Source organism: Temnothorax curvispinosus, unplaced genomic scaffold, assembly GCF_003070985.1.
Source record: "Temnothorax curvispinosus isolate PA1 unplaced genomic scaffold, ASM307098v1 QBEX01002827.1, whole genome shotgun sequence".
In the NCBI taxonomy this organism is placed as follows: Eukaryota; Metazoa; Arthropoda; class Insecta; order Hymenoptera; family Formicidae; genus Temnothorax; species Temnothorax curvispinosus.
This window is the reverse complement of record NW_020212607.1, coordinates 554191-578706: the sequence shown is the minus strand read 5'-3', so window position 1 is coordinate 578706 and position 24516 is coordinate 554191. Positions and strand designations below refer to the sequence as shown.

The following is a 24516-nucleotide window of genomic DNA, read 5'->3' as shown; positions in this document are numbered from 1 at the left end:
TTAAAATTTTTAAATAATAACACGCGCGCGCGCGTGAGCGTGTAAAAAATACATGTATTTAATGCGTGTGTGTGTGTGCGTGCGTGCGTGCGTGCGTGCGTGTGTTGTGTCAGCACAAAACTGCAAATTAACGATAAACAGTATATTTTCTGAAATATAATTAAACAAAATAATATAATGCACGTATATATGGTACAAACAAGAGAAAATTTATTTCCATTTATGTGACAACACAGTACGCTTTGCATGCTACTTGAGATGCTTCTCTGAGTTTTCTTTTCTTTCATTTTCCGTTTATCCATCATAACATTATAATTTAATTTGACGCTTACACTTTTTCACTCCTTCACAATATTTCATATTTATATCGAAGCTTCTATTGATATGCATTTCGTCATATACACGGTGCAGTGTAAATCGAAGATCATTTACGCGTAGTATTCTTCGAACAAACCAGTATAATATACATTAATTTAACGAAAGATATCGCTTCATACGTATATCGAACACACGCATATGTCTGCCAGACAATAAACTTGTACATTTCACGACATTTTTTTTTGTATACCATTTATAACATTTAACGCAGCCGTCGCTCTTTTTCGTGTCTTATACATTCATCTGCACGCAAATATACATACATCGCAATAACAACTTGAGAAATATTAACAACTTCGTATGTATCTAGCGAGTTCCTTATTTCTTTTGTAATTGTATGTACTGCTTGACGATTGGTATAAAAGTTACACTCTCTATATAAAACGCTCGAATCCATAAGTTCTTTCAAACAGGAAGTAAGCATCAGGCATTTAGAAAAACATATTAAGATTACGTTACCCGCTAAAGTTTTTGTTATGTATACAAACAAAAGACACTGTTGCAAAATTTGTTACATATACATCGAGCAAAAGCGCCGTATTTCATAAAGAACTTACATCGACAAAGCGCATTACGGCGATAAGATTGGCGAATCTACTCCGCATTGGAAACCTAACACGTGAATGTAATATAAACTATTCCATTCTATTTCATTCGACAAAAACCTTACATAATTCTAAATATTCGACTAAATTATAATAAATTCGTGCCTAAATAATCAACCAGTAATCAAACTTCTTGTTGGAATAATAGAATACAGTCAGCAAAGCCTGAGATTGCAAAGCTTAGCAAAGAAAAATGTACTTGAATACATATTTTGCGATTCTCTCAATTAATTTTAATCATTCAAATATAACACAAGTATATTTTGAACAGGTCGATTGTTAGGATTGATAAGATTCGTATTTCGTTTCTTTGAGGTTTTTGCTCACTAAGGATCATAAAATCAATTCTTGTACAATTTATATAATAAGTATATAACGTGTGATTGAGCTTTTTATCTGCAATGCTTTTTTAATCTTTTATTGCATGTAGCAATAACTTGGACTTTTTAAACTAATGTATGATCCATGCTACGTGAGATTCTAAGCTATATTTGTATTGGTTGTTTCATGTAATTTATTTATAAAACTTGTTCGCATATAGCGTAAAAGATAATTCATGCGTAATTTTCCTCATTTTCGTAATTAAGTAATGACTTGTGTTCCATCGATGATTATTTTCGAGCTCGATTTGATGCTTCTGCTAAAGTAATTTACCACTTAATAATTTCTACGACAAACTCTTTTTATTTCCAGTCATCCAGGTATATTACCCATACATTTATAATATTTATTAAGGTTTCAAATTTCATTACTTTATTCTTCTTTTTCATAAAAAAGACAAATACATTTTCCGTTATATCGAAATATGGTACAATTTTAGCCAATCAAAACGATATTTAAAAGAGCATCTTAAAGATTCATATTTTACGTTTCTTTACACGTCTCTCAGATATTTATGTTGCCTGAATATCTAATAATTATATGGAATAGAAAAGAAATAGGACATTAGAATTGTGAGGATTATCGCTAAAGTTTTCAAAAAATAATCTCAAAAAACGGCATAATAAAAATAATGTGAAAAATATTTGAATCTTACACGTAGAAATAATGTTCTCTATTGACCCATAGTAAGCTAGCGACAAGGAAACTATTTTACTTTGCCTGACCTTAACTTAATATACATGTCATAAATTCGGAACTTGGTAATAAAGCAGGATATTTACCTAAGAAATAGACAAAACATACTTAAATCTAACCAACAATACTGATAATTATACATTTTACGACGGAAATTTAATCTTTAAGTAACATGGTGAAGATTTACAACATTCATACCATTTATGCCAAGAATATATATTCACATACGCGTAATGATACTAATGATTAGTACCAATGATTAGTATGTAATAAATTAGTATGTAATAAATTCTCTGATGATTTCTTATTATCGAACATTCATTAACGGAATTCTTACAACGGTAATCTGAAGCCAAAGGTAATCAGTGTGAAAAATCCAAAATAATTTCAGATGTACTGATGTAGCAAGATAATCGAATGATCTGGTAAGATTCAGAATAATTGGACTTGGATGGATGGCTTCACCATGGAACTTATGGATTATTGTAAGACTTGAAAACTTTTATCCTGATATAGATATCATCTCTATTGCGACTATCAAAATTGATTGTATGCGTTTCATGCATCACTCAACTTGTATACTGACTATTATGGACGGCATATAGAACAATTTATCGTTACGTATCATAAATATTTAGTTAATGACTAATTTAACCATAGTTTTAAATATATGAAATCTTTAAGTGTAATATTTATTTTTGATAAAATCACTAAAATAAACCATGGCAATGGTTATTTTACAAATGATACCAACCTCTTAGATAATTTATACATTAATAAATTCAATATCGTTTTAATATATCAAGTGTTTTAACTGTCAATATTTTAATGTCATACTTATGTAAGTAATAACTGGATATCGATATCAGAAAAAAAGATTCATGTCACGTGAGAAATGCATTAAACAAAGAAAAATGCATTTTATATCCGTCACGTTTTCATCACCATTCTCAATAAATTTGTTTAATGAGTAGTAAGAAAACAAAAATTCTTCATTCTAGATAAATTATATTCTACTTAAAATCGATCACGCATATGATTAAGCGTTCGCACGTGCGAAATATTTTAATTTCGAACAGTCTGTGAGAATCTATAATATTATATTAAAAAAGAAAAGAAAGCCTTGCCCGAAATAAATATGCTAAAAATGACCAAGACTTAGAACTATACAAATTTATTTATCGCTAAAATATAATGTGCCAGATATGAACGTAGATGGACATGTTCACCAGTCTCGAAGAATTTCGTAGAAACAGTTCGTTTTAAACTTTCTATATTTCGGAGAAGAGATTTCGTGAAAGAGAGAGAACCCTCTCAGTTCACACGGGCTCAAGATAAACGATTATATTGACACTTGATTAATAGATTCACTTCAGTCCTTCTAAGTACAAAAATTGCATCCGATTAAATCGGTGGTTAATTCTTCGTTAGAATATTACATGGTGATCAGTCGCATCGATGGAGTTCACACTGGCGTAGGAAGTGGACGCGCGTTGATAGTTGTCGTTTTGGAGTAGAGGAGAATCCGGCTTGTCACGTTCGTGACGCCTAGCTTCACTTCCGCTCGCGAGTTCGCGGGCTCTTGTACGCCCTCGGCGCGACATCACGCCTGAAATAACAAAGAAGCACACTTTAAGCACCTTAAATCTTCATCTCATCTAGCGTACGCTCCCATCGCACTGTGTGCGTACATAAAAATTGTATGATTAAGATTGTGCTGTTGTGTGATAACATTGCTCAATACCTATGACTTTTTTGGTGTACATATACGTTTCTACGTGTCTGTAACATTTCTATTTCTATTTATATATACAGGATTGTATACAAGAAGCAACTCATTCAATTAAACACAATATAATATTTCATGCAACAACAAATATGCTCACATTCTTGTAAAAAATACTAAATCTTTAAACATTTCTCAAGTATATGCGCAATAATGTACACGCATTTACAAAATTAAACACATGTAACATTACAAAATTTTCTAGAATCTCTATTTGAAGAAAACAATTTTTTTCCTATTTTTTTTTAATATTAGCACAAATTATCTATAAATTAAAATACATATTGCATTTACTGAATATATACTGAAAATCGTGCACGTACAAAATAAACTTTTAAGATTTTAATCATAAACACAAGTTTTTCATATATTGCCGTTTATTATGACATTTTGATAAAAATGATATAAAATATTTATCCATATATAGTCAGCGGAAAAATGTGTAAGTTTTAATTCAAAAATTTTAAGGCGTGAGTGTTTTAGATTTAAACGTTATAGTTTATAAAAACAGTTTCGCTATTTAATTTATTCATGTATTCTTGACAGTAAATGTACGTTATCCATCAAACTTTTTCTCTGAATGAAAATTTTTTCAATTATATTTCGTTCGTCATGTCAACGTATCCTCTATTACGTTCATATTTATTATATTTTTACAATATTACGATAGATGAAAAGTTGTCATGTTGTTATATTGACAAATACAATATTCATATCTACCACGGATATCTTTTACAATTAGAGCAAGACATTAAAAAAGTATACAATGTTAATCTCAAACAACAGATTAACCCCTAAAAGATATATATTGAAAAAGTTTTAATATATGATGTAAAAATAATTTGTGACATTATATGGAAAAAGGATAAAATTGCAATGTGAGCACCACATGTGTGTGATATTATTCTACACATGTGTGTGATCTTATTCTACACATTTTTCTTTTTCACCAGTGATAATATTTTTGGATTTTCATATCTCTATAATCAATAATTTTATAGCAGCATAAAATCAATCTATATTTACTAGGAATTTAATTTCAAAATTCGACAAAGAACTATTCAATTATTGGTCAATGCATAATCTCAGAGGTTATACAGTATGAGTTTTATTTCGTGTGCCAATTATTTCTGTTAACTATCTCAGAAAATATTGATTTATTGGAAAAATGTTTCAGATAGAAGTTGGAGGATTCAGAGGGTCCGTGTCGGGCACAGTAAGATCCAAAATCTTTAGATCATTTATTGGCCTCCTCTGAATCCTTCAACTTATATCGGAAACATTTTTTCAATAAATCAATATTTTATGAAATACGTGGCGGAGATACGTGGCACACGAAACAAAACTCATTCTGTATATGTTGCAATACATTAACCAAATAATGACAGGTACAAAAACATGACGCATAAAGGCACTAACATATATGTAAGAGGTAAAAACTATAACTATCTTTAATATTTCTGAAAAAGTAAGATTAAAAGAGAAATTTGTTTAACAAAAATTGTATAGTACACAAGAGAGCATCGTATGGCGGTAACACTTGCATTCTAGAATGCATCAAATTATTTCCTAGATCAAAAGCACTTTTTTTTATTAAATGCTATAGTTTTGTGTTTATTTTCTAATAACATCTATTAAAATAAATATAATAGCCTATGACATAAGATCATTAATGAAGATCATTTGTGACAAAAATATTTACCATTAGAATATATCAGAAATTTAATACATAGATTACCTACTGCTTTATAATACTGCTTCTGTATATCACACAATTTTTGTTAGATTTCTTTCTCCCATTTTTCAAGGTATTGAAGACCGCATAGTCTTATCACACCATGTATAATAATAATTTGAATAATAAACACAAAAATAAACACATCATTTAACATCATAAAGTGAAATTAGCATGTTTTTAAAAGGCTTTTCCATCCCACACTCATTAATATGGTTAGAAACATCTCGAATACAAACTTTAAATACATGATATAACTAGAACAATCTTAACGACCACAATTAATAAGTTACTCAAATTAATGTGCCAACTAATATACAGGGTGATTATAAATCTTTGTCTAGCTTTAGGTGAACGTTCATAACTTCCGTTCTAATAAAATTAATCTAAAAAACATTAGAATACAAATTTAGTGAAGCTTCATATGCACATTAAGATTGATCTATTAATAAAAATTTTCCTATCGGATCTTTTTACATATTAATTTTATTATAGATGTATATAGATAGACCGTAAGTATGCACGTATATGATTGTAGGTATATAGACTGGAAGTTATGAATACAAAATAAATTCTTATAGCTATTTAAGCTGCGTTTAGAAACATCACCCGAATGCCGAAAATCTATAGTGCACGAAACATACGCTGTAGGATTTTCAGCACGCGGGTGATGTTTCTGAACGCACCCCTAATATAGTGGAATCGGTTAGACTGAGAATACGCGTTTATAATTTAAACAAGGTTATACATATGTTATTTACTGTCGTATTAGCAGCATTATTTTGTTATGCATAGAAATGCGTTAATGCAATATTTTCCTGTAAAATTTTGTCAAGACTCTCTTTAAATTTTGACCTTCAAGATTAAAAGATTGCATTTTCTTCCATATATAAATAAATTAAATTACAACGAAGAGAAAAACACTACATTGACGCAAAAAGTGCACATACATACTTTTTGAATTTGTTTGAAAATATTAAAATGTTTAATTTAATGTTATATATATGTTAAAAATATGTTAAAATGAATTGAAAGTTGTAACATGTTGAAATAATAATACATATTTTTAATAATTCTTCTCTGTATGAAATTAAGATAACACGCTTGAGACTCTTGCGATATTGAGATAGGTTTACAAAAAAAACACATCAAGATAGTTTTCACAAACTTGAGTAAATTGGGAAAAAATTCATCATCATTTTACTCTCCCAACCTATTATATTTAAATCCAAAATAAGAGAGCAATAAATCTGTAATATTAAAAAGAATTGCACTTTCTGGATGCATATTCACACTGTGCTAAATAACGATAATGTTAAATCGACAATGGCCGGTATTCATAGTCTTCAAGATCGTCTTAAGTAATGTCTTAAGACGCTAATACGGCTCTGTGATTGGTTCATGACATCTTAAGATTGAACTTAAGACGGTCTTAAATAACTATGAATACCAGCCAATATTAAATAATATTGTACTTTGAAAACTCAGTCTATCTGTGCAAAATAAACAACACGAAAATACGATGACAGATTTTGAACATGAAGAAAAAAATACCAAGAAATTTTACCACATGTCAAAACGTGGACGTTCCTTTTTTATATTCAGATGCTCTGCATACCTATCTGTCACATTCAAGCACTTTGAACGTAGGTGTGGTTGTAGTGGGTGTGGGAGAATTGTGTTTGCTTACACGATGATTCAAGGATGTCTCTTGCACGTTGTCCAGATTTCCATGCATCGCTCTCTTGTGATTCGCCAATTTCTCTTTGTTCATGGGTGAGCCTAAAACCACCAGGGGCCATGGTGCCCGGTCCGCATTACTCAAAAAATGTATATTTATACAACACGTATCTTCTCAATGAAGAAAGACTAAGCGCAGACGTTAGTAAAGAAATTTGACATGGAAATATTTCACGTTGTTACTCTTTGTCGAATTTGAAAAGCTGCTCGTATTAATTATATACATGAAAGGCTGAATGTTTTTGCACGACACATAGGGATATGAAAATGAAATTGTACGTAATTAAACACTGGTAAATCCAAATAAAATAAATTGTTTAACCATTCCATTTCCTTCCTAAGCGTTAAAATGCTTCTAATGCTTCTTAAAACTGTAGTGACTATACCCATCAAGTGTATCTAGCGATAAAATCTGAATTTACACAAAATATGCTTCATGCAACATAAAGTGTTAATAATAGACCATGTGAACAACATATATTTGAATATATAAAATAATTAAAATTTTGGAAACATATACAAAACATCTTTTTCAAAGAGAGAAATTAAAAAAGCATTTTTAGCCAAAATATCAAACGTTGTCTACTATAGATCCCGATAAATCTATATATATAAAAGAGAAAAACAAAAAAAAACTAGATTTTGTCTCGGATCAAATATTTGGGAGTTATGTTGTAGTAACTCACAGTCCAAAATGCAGAAATTCATATTTCAATAAATGTTTTACACGCAGAAAATATTAAAAATTTGAAAATTTATCTCATCTTCAATAATTTTTCAGATATAAAACGATATAAAACACGTCAAAATATTTTCAAAGTTTAATTTCCTTATCAAACGTTGAATAAACTTTAATAAATACAAAATAGTATATGCTGATAGCATGTGATGAGAATCAGAAGACTTGAGTTACCAAAGAATGTAACATAGACTTTTCTGGCATAGATATAGATATACCAACAAAAAATTATATATATATATATATATATATATATATATATATATATATATATATATATAATAGTTGTCATAATTATGACAGCACTATCTTACCTATATAACTTAGCAGTACCGGCAAAAAGATGAGACCATGTGCCGCTCCAAATAGTACGATACCCAAATACATTCTGAAGTAAAATACCTGCAAATATCTCTTAGCTGAGTACGTCCGAGTACGTTTATACAATTAAAATATGAACAAACACAACACCACGTATCTACGTTATAATCATGATTGCGTGATAATAATATTACAAGTACTAAAAATCATTATAAAAGGATCGAGAGAAGCTATTAAAAAATCAATAAATATAAATACTTTAATATTTCAACGTACTTTTACTAAAAGCCGAGTAAGTTTCTTGATTGCAATGCGTGATAATTTAAATATTAGACACGTGGCGTTCTATTTAATGTTATAATGGAACAAAGACAAACCTGGAAAATTTGACTTTTTGCAAAGCCCAGTACTATAATACCGCCAAACTTTGTCAGCGTAATACCGCTAAATACTGAGCTTCCCATATTTGTCAATGCATCTGCGACTCTTTCAACTCTAGTTGCTTGAACCGACACAGAGAAAGAATGTACCAGATGACTGCAAAACTCGACGGCTATACCAACTGCCTGTAATAAAAATCACAACATTGAACGATACATTTTCCACAACTGTTACATGGTAGATTTTTCTAAACTACTTTTTAGCTGTATTTATTATATTTTTATATTTTTTTGTCACTTGTCTTTCACTTTGTTCTCGCAGTACATTAATATCATAAAAACATAGAAATATACGTATATAATAAATATACATTTGACGTACAACGGAGATATAAAGTTCCTTAAAAAAAAAGCATTCATAGCACGATATAAAATATTATCTCCTTCTCATTTTAATATTAACGAAAAAAAAATATATTTATGTCTTGAAAATATAATAAGCAGAAATAATTGAAAATAATTGAAAATAAAATACGAAAAAGAACGCAACAAATTTATAATATAAACATTTCATTATTCTATTTAATAATATATATCCCATCTTGAATTTTTTAAAATATACAACTATAAAAAATGTCCAGATACCGAATAGATCGATTTATATAACAATGTAAACTAAAATCCACTGTTCTTGCAATAATCAACTTACCATGACAAGATTTACCAGAGATACTGCATTCAAAGTTATATGCCACCAATACATTAAACCACCAATATTAACGACGATCATTGTGATTGTAATTAGAACCACAAGTGATGAGAAGATATCCAAACCCATTAGCAAGAAAGTAACCACAAATATAGCGAGCAATGAGATTCCTATACTCTGCAATGTGTCGGGCCACATAGTCAGATACTGCTCGTAAAATACATAGAAAACACTGTAGGGAAAAACTTCTACGGTAGTGTTTTTACTGAGCTTTCTCAAGTTACAGTTGAGCATGTTTGTGATATTCGCCGCCACTACTCTGGCTGCTCTCATCGATTCATAATAATCGGCCGATGTCTTGAGAATAGTGTGATAAGCCATGAAATAAGAAGCACCGACTGTCGACATTCCCGTGTTAGGATCGGTAATGTAATTCACACCATGTCCGTAAGCTGCATGACCCCCTTTAGCACATGTCTCGTCGGGATTGTCTTGTAGGAAGAACGATACATATTTGTTGAAGTCAACGGGCACTGGTCTATTGTATTCGTTCAAAGTGGCATTACAAAGAGAACAGTGCCGATCTGCAATCCAAAATAATGAAAAAAAAACTCGATTAAAATAGGAAAATTAAACATACGTGATTATATCAATTTCTTAAAGAAAAATACGTACCGGTATGCGGACAAAATGAATTGTTCGTAGGAAAATATCTGCAACAACCGTATAATCCCGACCAATCGATATAATCATCCATCCAAGATGAAGCAGGCTTAGCTATGTAAGTTCTAAAAAAAAAAAAGAGAAAAAAATTGAGAATATTTTTCAGTAAAATCTGAAGACACGTAAACCGTGAAATTAGATTTATTCGTGAAATTTTCTGTTTCTTATAGCAATATACCTATTTGGTTGTTTAGATGCACTAAATATTTGCGTCGACACTGAATCGCTATTACAATACTGTCCACCGCACACTAAGTTTTGCATTTTCGTATCTGAATAATTTAGGCCATCTTTAACAACAAAATACATTGGCGGCCCGATAGATAAGTAATTATTCAAGAACTGAAAAAAGCAAAAATTTTAATTTTTGTATATTTTTTTATAATTCGTATTCAGCTTGATATTTTTGCTTTATCGATTACATACCTGGAAATATTTAAGCACAAAACTATCTTCGGGCATAGAAAGTTCCTGATCTAGGCCAATTTCTATATGCGGTATTACGGCAATACTACTGCAGAGCCAACCGAAAAACACAACCATCACAATTGCGCGAACCCATTTTTGCAGCAATAATGGGACGTATCCAACTTTGAAAATTTTATACAGTACTCCATCTACCACTTCTTCCCCATCATCTCGCTTGGAGCGAATAAAGCAACATACATCTAGCCTATTATTCTGAAATCATAAAAAGCATATCTTATGCATTTTAGTGTGATCATGAATATAATATATAGAATAAATGTGAGCGAGAAAGAGGGAGCGAAAAAGGATTTCTCTCTTATAAAATAGTAATAAAAATTAAATCTCTACAAAGTCTTGCTGACAAAAAATGTTGAATGGATTCTGAATAAAAAAAGTATTAACATAAATTGTCTTGTATAAAACATACCGCGTGCCGAATTGTGTCAAGTGCTAAAAGACTGACAAAACATGTGATTTGTAATATGAAATCTACTAATAATGCCATTCCAGCATAGAGGGCAAACGCTTTCACGGCAGGCATATCAGAGAGGCCACCTGTAGACAAAAAGAAATATTACGTGCAACAGCTTCGTCGCATACACGTTTCGCGTATGTTTACACGCGATCTTCGGCCAACACGTACCAAGGAAGAAGCAACAGCTTTCCGACACACTTGTGAGTAACATACTAGGACCAACTTGACCTAACGTACGACCGATATGTTCCGGGATCGATTCGTTCGGGCGTCTGCCTTCTCTCTGATGAGTTTGAACGAGAATAAAAATATTATCTACTCCGACTGCCAGCACCAAGAATGGAATGACCTCAATGATGATTAGTGTAGCTGGTATACCGATAAAACCGAACAATCCAACCGAACAAATCACAGACGCCAACACTATAAGTACACCTCCAAGTCCAAGAGTAATCTTGGAATCGTGCTGAAATGTCACGTGATTACATATTAAAATATTAGTAATATTAATCAAGATGCTCAAGGATGAGATGGCACGTGGCTAAAGATTCTCACCAAAAGACGGGAACATGATCTAATTTGGCCAAGAGACACCGCAATATATCCAAACATAATGATATATGATACCAGAATGGTTACAATGTCCGATTGAGATTCACGATTCAGTTCATCCTCGATAGAACGTTCGGACGTAAACGCCATGTTCATAAATGCCGGTTTTCTTGTTGCCGTCCAATTTTTCATAAAGTTGATATAGCTGAAATTTGGATATAAATGAAATATAATCTATAAGATATAATCTTATTTCGACGTTGCCGCGTAAATTTACCTTTCTTCCCATTCCATAGCGGGTAACAACTTGGCTTTGTTGTGATAATTGTTTACGAGAAAAGTAAGGATTATAGCAGTTGCCTTTTCATATGGTGGATTGTGAAGATCTTGCCCCGGAGACAAAAATCCACCTACTGCAATTGCTGGCTCTACTGGACCGCCATAAAGTGCGAGGCATTCAGGATTATATGCATTTCTGAAAGAAAAATACATAAACGTAATAGATGCTATCCGTAGAATACATAGTTTTCTTTCTAATAATAATATAAATTCTTTTATATATGTACATTCTTTAGACGCTCTTTTAATTTCAATCTCACAATTACATTTTCGTATTTTATTACTTATAATGTGTCTCTATGCGTCTTGTTATTTTGCTCTTGAATTATTTCTATAATATAATAATAAATATAAATAAATAAATATGGGATGACGCGTAGTTTTGTGTGAGAATAATAATCGACTCATAGTCGGTGCGTTCGACTCTCACACACATACACGTCATGCCTGTGAACTTGTAAAAGATTGATAAAAGAGTTTAAGGTTGTCGGTGAAGCAGTATGAGCTAAACTTGTATGGGTAGTAACTTGATTCGAAAACTCCTAGTTGAAGAGAAACAAGAGTTTAAATAAAAAAAAAATTACATTGAATATACAATTTTTTTTTGGCTTCCATCACTTACTGCGAGCAAACTCTAAAGTGGTCCAAATAGTTTATTGTGTAATTCCCCTCTTGGTCTGAATCTTCAAACTTTTCTAAATCGTCTTGCCAGTAACCCCAAATACTTTGAATAGCGCATTGCGAAACAGTCGTCGGACCGGTAAATGGTCCAGTTAAAGGAGCGAAACATATATTCGCTAATGTATAGTTGTTGGGAGTACGTATACTCTTAATACCTTCTTGCAATTCAAAGACTGTTTTTAGAAAAGTGTTATTAAACACAGGACCAAATACAATTGGGCCATCGGAGGTCTTGTGTACGATCTGTAATTAATATTAGACACGTATACATACAGAATAATAAAAAAACACGTACAGTAGCGCTTTTCTTATTTTGTAAATAATGTATTAAGAATTAAACTGGTTCTCTATGCAAAGATAATAGTCTGATATATTTCTGTAATACATACATTCGGTAAGCCAACGGAAGTAATAATAATTTGTTCAGTTCGATAAAAGGGTTCAAAATGTTTATCGAAATATTCCCTTTCGACGCGCGATCGGGAATGCGGGGATGCCCATAATTCCACAGGATCTGTAGTAATTTGCATGTATTTTATGCCATGTCCCAAGGCAACAATCAATAGGAAGCCAAGGAAAAGTATTAACCAAGGTCGAGAAGCGCAAACTACAAAAGAATATTAGTCGTTGTAAGCAAATATAGAACAATATTATAATCTAATTTTGTGTAAACTATATCACAAAATGTAAAATAATTAACTATTTTACTTACCTGTTCCCCACTTGCAGAAGAATTCTTGCAAAAATTTGTCAGTATTTGCTCCAAGCTTCTCAATAAACGTGGATTGTTCTTCGTCAAATTCAGCTGGCAACTCATCGCTAGATATGACACCTAAAAACATTTTATTAAGTATAATAAATTTTCAAAATTTATAAATATCACGTATTAAGCACCATTATGCAGTTTAAACAATCTTGAGTGCACGTGCTGTAAACAATTAACATTCTATCATCTATAATGAATATACGAATGCTATAACTAACCAATAATTACTTATACAAGACAGTATAAAAATATTCTATAAAAAACGTTAATTAAAACGTTCCTAAAATAAGTCATCTTTACGAGATTAACAATAATAAAAAAGTACAGTGCCTTAAACATAATTATAATTAACAATGTTGAGACAATATTAAAAAGTTTAAAAAAATTACATTTCTTATATAAATATAATTCTTTAATTAAAATTTACTTAAAAATGCACGAAATCAAAATTTATTTAGATTACTGAAATTACTAATCTTGTTATCTTACAAAAATGACGTTTAACAAAAGTAATATAGAATATGTACAATTTAGAATAGTGTCGACTACGTATAAATGTTAAAATATAAAGAAGTCCCCTCAATAATATTAAAGATTTCATTTCACTAATTTTACAAGAAATAATAAAATAATTTGTGCTTAAAATACTTTAAATTTTCATTTTAATAATTTCCAAAAATTATAGGCATCTTCTATTTGAATGTGCCATATCTTGCACATGAAGTGACATGTACATATACAAAATATTAGACAATTGCGCTTTATATAATTCATTTTTTTAAATCATTTTCCAACGCTATTATGGGGAATTTTTTCTTGATTAAGCTTATATACGGCACATTTTCCTCATCTTAAAATTATCTATTTAAAGCAGTGCCGCCTATCACATACACGTAACATATTGTAACAAACATGCAAAATATTAAGTATTGTGTATGTGAGTGTGTGTGTGTGTGTGCATATATATATATATATATATATATATATATATATATATATATATATGTATGTATGTATATAAAATTTAAACGCAACATTAACACAAAACATATGAAATACTTATACAACACAATTTTTGTGAGCAGAAAAATATGATATTTATATAAATATTTTCACGTATAGAGATTTTTTAAGAAAATGTTATAATTCCTTATGAAACTTCTTTATAAAAATATTCTTAAAAAGTTATTTATGAAAAAAGAAGTATTTATATCATATACAAATCATAATGAGATTGTTATGCAATGTAATAGATTATCCGAATATATCTCGTCAAGTTCATGCATTTTATGAATTTTTTACTATAATTATATAAAATGCAAACTTTTTCAAGCGTCACTCTTAAGCATTTAGACTTTTAGTGCAATTGTATAGTTAATTATCATAATTTATCATGTAAATATGCAGTATTGCATTGCAAAAGAAATATAAGTTATGTACAGCTTAACGCTATATAAACAGAACATTTAATAAATCCAAATGTAAATAATTGGAAAAATAAGTGGGAAAATTTGTCTAATACGCAATTGACATCCTGGCAGGCATAATCTGCAAGGGCTGAAAATAAAGCGAAAGACACAAAAGCTATGAAGCAACAGAAAAGCTATAACAGTAATGACGAATACATCGAAGCTTTAGAATCGAAAAAACCTACTAGAACGCTTAGACTGAAGTGGACTGTCTTCTTGGTCAGCGGCAAGGGCAATACGAGCACCATCTCCTGGGTGTAATCCGGCAGCTAGCCGTCTACCCACCTGTCTGCCTACCTCCTCTCCTCGTGCAACTATACATATGCGCACACCATACATACACAACCTATAGTCTGTACTCATTTGTATGATATACATAAGTATTATATGAAAATCATATGTGCTTCAAATAGTTAACATAACAAAATAAAAACTCGTTCTGCACACGACAAAAGTTATTTGAGTCACACTTATTACAACCTAAATGATACCACGATAATATTACATATATGCGTTAATTCATAAAATAACAAAAAAAAGTTAAAGTTAGTGCAAATGTTAACAATAACACTTGTAAGAAAAATCATCTATAAGAACTTGTGCAGCGAATGTTTCATAAACTAAAGTAGATAACATACATTTGTTATAAAAGGTTATTCAAGAGATTATTTTCTTCTAAACTAATGTTTGAGTACGTAATATCTTATAGATTTTGTATAGCTTTATGTATGTATAAACATGATTATCTTTATATTAATTTAAAAGTACAACTATATTTGCATAACTGTAGATGAACAATAATAATTATCATTTAATAATTCTCTTGATACTTCTCACAAAAATAATGTTTGTTTTTTAACGTACTTGTAAATAAGAAATTAAGATTTCACGGTGTTATTATACATGTCTTTCGGAATTTCAAATAAAATAAATCAAGCGCAAGAAAAAAATCTCACCAAAAAACCAAAAAAAAATTCCAGCAATAAAACATCCAAGAATTGTTAGAATAAATTAATCATATAATCAACTCTTCACTTCACTTCCACACTTATTTTATATATTCACTAAGAGATACGTAATAATATTAACACAAGTTAACATAATAACTACAATTAGTCACTATGTTCAATAAATTATATGCAAATTATAATTTAAAAAAAATAGCTTCAATTGAAAAAGACACATGCATTTTCCATTTCCTTAATTTGTTGCAATATTCAGCAATAATTTTTATGCAACACGTGCATGGAAGGTGCCCCATTACGCACGCTACGCGTGCGTGATAGACCACTTTCCAGGCACTTGCAACATAAAATAGGGAGTGTAAGCCGTGTGTAAAGATGAAAATTCCCGGGTGCGGAGTTTACGCACGAGCCGAAGGCGAGTGCGGTAACCGCACCCGGGAATTTCCATCTTACCTCACTTGTTACACAAATAACTATTATATATGTTTTAAATATGTTGTAAGATACGTAATTTATTTTTATCATCTGAAATATCTTCATTGTTTTTAAGAATAGTCTGCAAGTCTAAAGCAATTATTTCAAGCATCTGTTGTAATACCAACAATAGTACGTGAGTGCTTCTTTAGACATTGCATTATAAATCCTATGTTGTTTATAATAAAAGATAATCTTTAATGACAAGAAATATCCTTCATCTATGAAAAATGTTAAAATTGATGTAAATGCAAATTTTCAAAGTCATTTAAAGTTGTATAAATTTACATTGCAAATTTATCAAGTTAATTATAACATTGAAAAACCTATCTTATATTGTGTAAAAACACATATATAATTTTAAAATTTCGAAAAAAATTGAGAAAGATAATATATGCCAAACGGAATAATTTTGTCTTTAGACATTTTCTTTCCTATTCTTAAGAGCAAAAAGATATATTAAATAGAGATATTTTAAATAATAAATATTATAATGGACCTCCCTATACATATTTAAAGAATATATACTTTTGAAATATACAAACAGTGTTAACGTTCTTACCTATACGCTTCCTATGACTGAAACACATCATTAACAGAAGGAAAAGGCAGGTGCCACATATAAAAATAATTGTCATTATAACTTCGTAACCATCGTAACCAAATATTGAGAACGGTTTTGGTAGTGGAGGCATCGGTGGTGGTACTGGACAACTTTGTTCACAATCGACGCAACTGCAAGCTGGAGTATTTTTCTATAAAAAAGTTAAACATAAATTTTTGTAATCAATCTCTTTTGTTGTACTGTCTTGTTTGCATATTTCATTAATGTCTTATAATAAAAAAAAAAAATTTATAGATGCTCTTTGAATCTCTTTTTTACTGAATGACAATACGAGAGTGGTCTGTTAAAGCAAAATATCTAAGGCTGCGTTCTGATATTCACTGTCAGTACTGAAAATCTATAATGTACGTCAGTATTTGCCGTGAATATCGGAACGCAGTCTCAATACCTAATGCTTTTAAATTAAGTAATACTAAAAATATTGTATATAATATATAATGTAACGTGTCTTAAACACGTCTAACGCATCACGTTTTAATTAACTTTGATGACTTTTCATTTTAGTGTCATTTGATGTAAGAAAAATATATTCTTTTTCTATTTGAAAATATCATATTTATCATTTTAAAAACAATACGTTTGAAGAAATTTTTATTGCATCATATTTATTTCTTGAATCAAGTCCAACATTTTTTTCGTATAATATGAAATAATAGGCAACGTATATTTAGATATTCAACTTTTGGATCCTATAGTATACATATACACATAAAAAGTATATCTTATATTACGTTTAATCATGCATATGCTTTATTGCAAAAATTAATATAAATAAAATATTATATACGTCCGTGGAAATATAAAATAAACTAATCTATTTAATCTCTTAACTAATAAATATTACATGAGTTATTAAGAACTCGTTATTCTTGATCACCTGCTTTTGATTACCATTAAATTGCAGACTGATAAAAAGTATGATTGTGTGTGCATTGATCAGCAAAAAATCTAACCACTCACAGCCTTGTTCTTTTTCTGTTACTTATTCATTACATTTGTCATGTATAACGTAAAGTAAGAGTTGTTCAGAAAACTCGTGTGTGAATCAAAGAAAAAAGTGATTTATCGGTACTTGACAGACTCTTATAGGAGAAAAATGTGTAGGTACGGAATGCCGTACACACTTTGCGCTATACACTTGTTTTATTAAAAAGTTTTACGCTGTCACGGAATTTTATAGATTTAAAAGAGCCGTTGTGTGACATACATTTTTGTATGTCGTATTCACGCAAAAAGTTAATGTTGTATATTTTATAGGCATATACCGTTCTAATAAAAAAATTCTATTAAAAAAATAATACTAACGTTTAGCGCCGTACTGCATGGTGTGATTGGAGGGTCTACGGGCACAAATGATCCGACAGGTTTGTCAGTATTCACATATGTGATTTGGAAAGGTACATAAACATTATTCTCCGCATCACCCATATAGTGAAACCATTTCAAAGGAGTACATCTACTTGCACCCCATTCTCCGCACATTAAATCCAATGCTAACTGCCCCGTACTCGGCACTGACACCTTATTGCACGAGTTAAACGTGCCGTCAAGATATTTATTTGTTATATATACAGCTATCCCGTTAATATATTCTACACCTGGAAAGAGATTCAAAATAGTGAACGGCGTATCAAAATGTTATAAACATAAAATATTAAATCTTAAACATATTAAACGATGAAATATAATACGTACCATTTGCTTCGCCTTTCTCCGTAATGTTGATAAATTTGCTTTGATTAACAGCGCATGTAAAATCGCAAAAATGTTTCACTAAATTATCTAAGCAACTGGGGCATCTTTTTAGAAAATTTGACGCAAGCTTGATATTTGAGTCTAACGTAGCAAGCTGAGTTGTATCGCAGCAGGTATTAATTCCTTTGCCATCATCCACCAACAAATGTGGACAATGCTTAGCCAACAATTTTTGCCCTTCAGATGTCAATGGCTTCGGTGGTCCATCGTAAGGACAATACTTTTTGTGCATAGCTGCATCCGTGTAACATACTCCATACCATATACAATGATCATTTTCTTGACTGACAACCTGTTTGGAAATAATAACATGTTTAGACTTTCATTAAATAATCTACTCTTTCGTGAAACAAAACAGCGCGCGATAGACGTAGCTTGAACTCGAGGGCCAAAGCACATATGACAGTCGTAGTCGTGGACGTAAGTAACGCACAAGCTTTGGCGTATCCTGATCTGTCAGGTCGAGAACTACGACCGTCGTACATCGCTACGCCATGTTATGTGCTTTGACCCTAACTGTATCTAACGTCGTACTAACATGTATTAGTATCTATCATACTATTATATAAAACCCGACTGTTTGTCTGTCTGTCTGTCCGTCCGTCCGTCCGTCTGTCCGCGAACTACTCATTCGTTAGTGGACCGAATTTAGTATATTATAAATATAATGGATTAAATATCTTCATATTCGATGGGTGTCAAGTTTTACTAGCCACGCTCATGCAGGCATACTATATAAGAATATATAGAGTATTACATAAGGCATTTCCTAATTGAGTTCTTCATGACCTGCGTATTAAAGTCTGATGAGATTTATTTGAGTCAATGAGCTGAATTAATGATTTAATTCACCTAATATAAAACACAATATTGAATGAAGATGAAGAACTCTAACAAAGGAATGACATTTCGTTTCTTATTATAAAAGATATTTCTATATAGTGAGGTACACGACTAGCAATGGTAATAATATTGTATAAAACACGTACTTGCGTGTTTTAAATTAATTCCAAGTTTATTCAAGTAGTATATTAATTTATTAGACGTATTGTTTACTTCCGCGCGAGAGACATATTTCGTCTCTCTTCTGGTTACGACGTTTTATATTTTATTTAAAACAAATATTCGTTTAAATTTATTTCTGTTACACAAGTTATAACGTCTGTTAGAAAAAGAAAGAAAAGAAAGATAGTGTTAGATAAGCGATATGAGCAAGGGCGCTATCTTGTACGCATGAGAGTATATAACTAAAAAAATTATCATTTTTTACGTGTTTGCAAAAGAATGCTACTTGAAGAATTCAATAAACTAAATGAAGAGCTAACATAATGTAGTTAGATACTTTTATTCCTCTAATATGTAGCTAGATACATTTATTTCTCTACAATCAATTCGTACACCGAACGTGTATTTAAAAATAATATTATATCAAATTTTAATACGTCAACACATTCAAACTCATTTACTGGAAAACTTAATTTTTTGACGTACGTTATCGTTACAGCAAATGAGCGATATATTACACGAGAAACTATATGTTCGGTATCAGCTCTTCGTATGAGTCACTCGTTTATAAGGAGGTATAAGTCACGCAATGGGCGTTATACTTTGGCGTATGCCCGGCACGAACTGTAGAATGTTTTCAATCGTTTTTACAAATATTTCGTAATAAAACATGAAAAGAAAAAAAAAGCGCGCACGTTATATAATCTTATCGGTTTTTAACAACCTAGCGAAAAAATTTCCATAGGCATAGCAGGCATAGCATATTTTACGGATACGTTAATTTCTGTCATGCATGCGGATAAAAAATCTAACTAATGAGACGGCTGATGCGAAGAACGGTAGGAAATAATATCTATTATATCTATTACATCACGCACGTCTTTAATATTCTATTTACACGTATCACCGTCCACGTAAATGCATCTAGATAAGTCTCGAGTCTCTCAAGTAGATATACTATGATGTAAGAAGGAATCTTTAAGCAGACGACTGGCATTAACACGAGCCTTGTTTCTAGCTGCACTTGTTAACTCTTTCCTGTCGCGACGCGAACAGACAACCGCTGAGAACGCAGGGTAACAACTCGACACGAGAACATGGCATGATATACATAATATTACACTTGATATATAATAATTATTTATGTATTTGAACTCGTTAATTAAGCAGACGTAGCAAGCGGTCGTATGGGTATACTTAAAAAAAAAAAAAAAAAAAAAATTTCTACAATCTGATTTATAGAACTAAAATTCGTGGACGTCTGATATATTTTATAATAAAAATACGAGTACACAAACCAGTTGAAGTCTAAAATCTCTAGTCCAAAAAGTATTACAACTGAAGAGATAAAAGCTCTCTCTCTCTCTCTCTCTTTCGTTTTGAGGTACAGAAAATAATATATATTATAGAAAAAAATAAATTTTATTAACGTACGTCTGTTCTCTCTTACACTTTTCATAAGCACAGACATGGTTCTATCAGTTTTGTTACGTCATTTAATATCTATAGGTATATAGACTCAATATATTTATTCTTTCTTTTTCCTTATTATTTTCAAAGTGCTCTTTTATATATGTATACACATAGTCATCTTTAATTTTAAACAAGAAAATATAGATAAAGCTAAATGGAACATAGTTGTTGTGTGATGTAGATATAGAGATGCTTCGGGTGTGCGTGTGTCGCAACCCTAGATTCTTTGTTCGATAGTAAATGGTCAACAACTATCGCTCGCGTCGTTTCACGGACAAACCGACTACGTACCTCGACTTTCTTTCCTTGGTATTACAAATACCTACATGTTGGCGACGGATCTAAAAAGGGACACGCGCACGTAAATTAACGGAAGTCGCGAGTCGCGATATAAACGGGCAAAAGCTCGTCTAGAATTAAAGTCTCGTTGACGGAGTCATATGTCGATAGGATTTGGGCGAGTTGGCTTGTTGGCTAGCTCGCAGACGCAGCCTGTCAAAAACATATCTCGTCGGCCTCGACTGGCCTCGACCCACAAACACGAAAACATGTTGTGCGCGTTCGTCAAGACACCTGGCTTTTCCAGGCTTTTCTCGGAGTTTGGACGGCGGTCAGAAGTCCGCACTCCGCAGGAACGAGTCGACGCGACATTCTCGGAGGACGGGAAAGGCAGTTATAGGCTTTCTCGGCGATCAGCCGAGGTGACGTCACGCGTCGCGTAAGCCCCCCGTTGCCCGTCGATCCTACTTTGCTGGGGTGTGGACAGTGTATAGCATAGCAGTTAGCACGGTATAGAATAGACAGGTAGGGAAAGATGTGTATATCGTGGTGTGCGTGTGTGCTTGAGAGCGCGCGCCAAGAGAGACCGTAGAGACGAGGGAACGGGAAGCAGGAAAGAGAGAACGAGCGTTGACGTGACGCACGCGCGTCGCGCGTGGAGCATGAGCGTCGCAAAAAGGATACGCGACGCATATATCTGACCTGACCGTCGTCGCGTACCTTATACGCAGGACGCGGCGTACTCACCGGACTCGCGAGGCTGGACAAGGTCAGCAGAAACAGCAACAGGGGCCGAAGAACATCGTTGCGCGTCACGGCGGCGCCTATCAAAGTCCGATGGACGGCCGCGCTCGCGCTCGCGCTCGCGCTCGTTAAACTAGTCCTGTGCATCGCGTGGCGTTTGGCGTTTCACCCTGGCCCCGCTGAATCCTCACGCTCGCTCGAGTTCTGCTCTGCTGGATACACGCGAGGTATCACAAGGCGATCATCGCACGCGGGAACACCTTCGGGCCTCCTTCGATGACGTTCGTCGCGTCACTCGCGCAAGCAAGACCTCGACTCCGTCCTCCGTCTTGCGAACGATCAACCACACTGCTCGAGCGTCACTTGGTCACTGCCGACAATGCCGACTGCTCGCGACTCACGACTGGCACGACTGCTCGGACTGCTGCGCTGCGCTTCGGCCAACCGGGCCAACCCCGCCGCGCCGCTGCGAGCGCCGCTAGCGGCGCCCGGCTGTTTTTAATCCGGTGACCCGCCGTGACTCGAATGACTCGAATCACCTCGAACCTCGACGCGCACAAATCACGCGAAGCAGCTGCGTATCTCATAAATCTCATTACCTCTTGATGCGCTCGGATAAGAGTCAAGAGTATATAAGACGTTTCGAGGCTTTAATAGTTTGCGCGATCGACGCGATAGCGAGCTACGTACTGCGCAAACATCGCGCAAAAAGCAAGCACGAATAACAGCTTACATGCCCAAGTTTCGCGTAGCGCTTCATACTGCGTAATCACGTGATCGCGGTTACCTTGAGTCTTTCTCGGCACGATGCCAACGTTCGCGACGCGAATCCAACATAATAACATTCGACACAACATAATAACAACAACACAAGATATACTATTAGTATTAGCATAAAGCCATGAAAGAAGTACACGTGGAAACCAGGGAATCCAGTTGTAAAGCTTCAGTTTTGAAAGTCTCGCCAACATTGATAAACGTCCAGTTAGTTTGCGTTTGTACTTCATTGAGAGATCCATATAGACGAAAACCGCTCTTCTACTTTCAAAGCGACGTGTCCGCGCGTAATACAAATTACAAACAACGTATCCTTGCTTCTCTTTGGAAGATGAGACATAAAAAATTGACAAAACGTTATATCAAATAATGTGTTTTCTATCTCGAAAACTAGGCCTTTGTCCATTGACTTATGCCGTCCTCTATATGTGTGTCTATATTATCTATAATGATATCCACTTTACAGCTTCCGTCGAGAAGCGATACGAGTACGTGCACAATACAATGAATCATTATTTGCTCTCAGAAATGAAATAGTACATGTCCAGATGGATTACGTTCTAAATAAATATATCTTATAAAAGAAATACTTGAAGGGGAACAAGTGACAGATTTAGAACTTGCTTTTTAATCGAAAACCTTGATCTCGTTCGTTCTTTAAATACAAGGTTATCCGTACATCCGGGACATCTGTGTTATATTGATACGCGGAGAAATGAAGAATACGCTGAGCATATAAAGCAACATCTTACGAACCTAGAAAATCAAATGTTAAAATGTGAAACGTAGTGTTACGAAAGTTTATTAAGCTTGTAAACTAAAGTATTTAAACGTAACCCTAGCTCGCCACGCTTCGGTCCAGTGGACCGCTCAAGGTTTTTCGGTTTTCTAGTTGTCACATATAAACACATAATTTTCTAGTTTCCTCCAAGTTCAGTTTAAATTCAAATCCATTTTTCTTGGCCTGATATTATCACATAAACATCTTGATCAAAATCTGTATTTCCATATTTCTACACTACAAGCTTGACTCGAAATAAAGTGTGGCTATATATAAGCTAGGGTTAAATTTATTACGTAAATCTTAAAGAATCAAATCCCTGTTTTTAAGGAGCATGTTCCGTGTGCACTTTCGATTTGTAATGTAAGAGCATGTGCGCGTGAATCACCTCGTGTATAAAATATTGTCATAGAATATTCTTGGATCTCTCATAAACGATAATCATTTCGTAGGCGTGAATCACGAGATAGGAATGCGTCACGATCGATGTGAGATACATACCGATAGGTATATTTTATTAGTGTCTAAAATACAGAGGGGCATTAAATATTGCTTCGTTAAAATATTGTTTAGCTGGAGCTGCCATATATTGATATATTTTACCACGCGTGTGTACAAATACAATTTTATAAATATACGCATGCGTCATCATAAAACTTAAATGTTAAAAGACTTTAAAAACACATACTCTAAAG

The 24516-nt window shown here is 32.7% G+C and overlaps 1 protein-coding gene across 5 annotated transcripts; it reads right to left on the bottom strand.

Annotated features, from left to right (window-relative positions):
- Positions 1-188: 188 nt before the first annotated feature.
- On the bottom strand, positions 189-22688 carry LOC112451940 (NPC intracellular cholesterol transporter 1). 5 transcript variants are annotated; one of them, XM_025011868.1, is made up of 20 exons: positions 22267-22688; positions 18703-19054; positions 18313-18605; positions 16945-17137; positions 15129-15257; positions 13421-13540; positions 13098-13315; positions 12650-12951; positions 11966-12163; positions 11692-11893; positions 11305-11602; positions 11089-11216; positions 10620-10874; positions 10372-10535; positions 10146-10258; positions 9471-10054; positions 8759-8947; positions 8375-8462; positions 7272-7363; positions 3580-3669 (listed from the first exon to the last, which is right to left on the bottom strand). In XM_025011868.1, exons 1-20 carry the CDS (start codon positions 22408-22410, stop codon positions 3664-3666), a joined length of 4068 nt encoding a protein of 1355 aa, XP_024867636.1. In that variant the 5' UTR covers positions 22411-22688; the 3' UTR covers positions 3580-3663. The 5 variants fall into 5 exon arrangements, 4 of the variants coding, with proteins under 4 accessions (XP_024867634.1, XP_024867637.1, XP_024867636.1 ...); XR_003040440.1 differs by having other exon boundaries at positions 3581-3669; positions 7149-7363; XM_025011867.1 differs by having other exon boundaries at positions 3582-3669; positions 7200-7363.
- Between the last annotated feature and the right edge of the window lie 1828 nt (positions 22689-24516).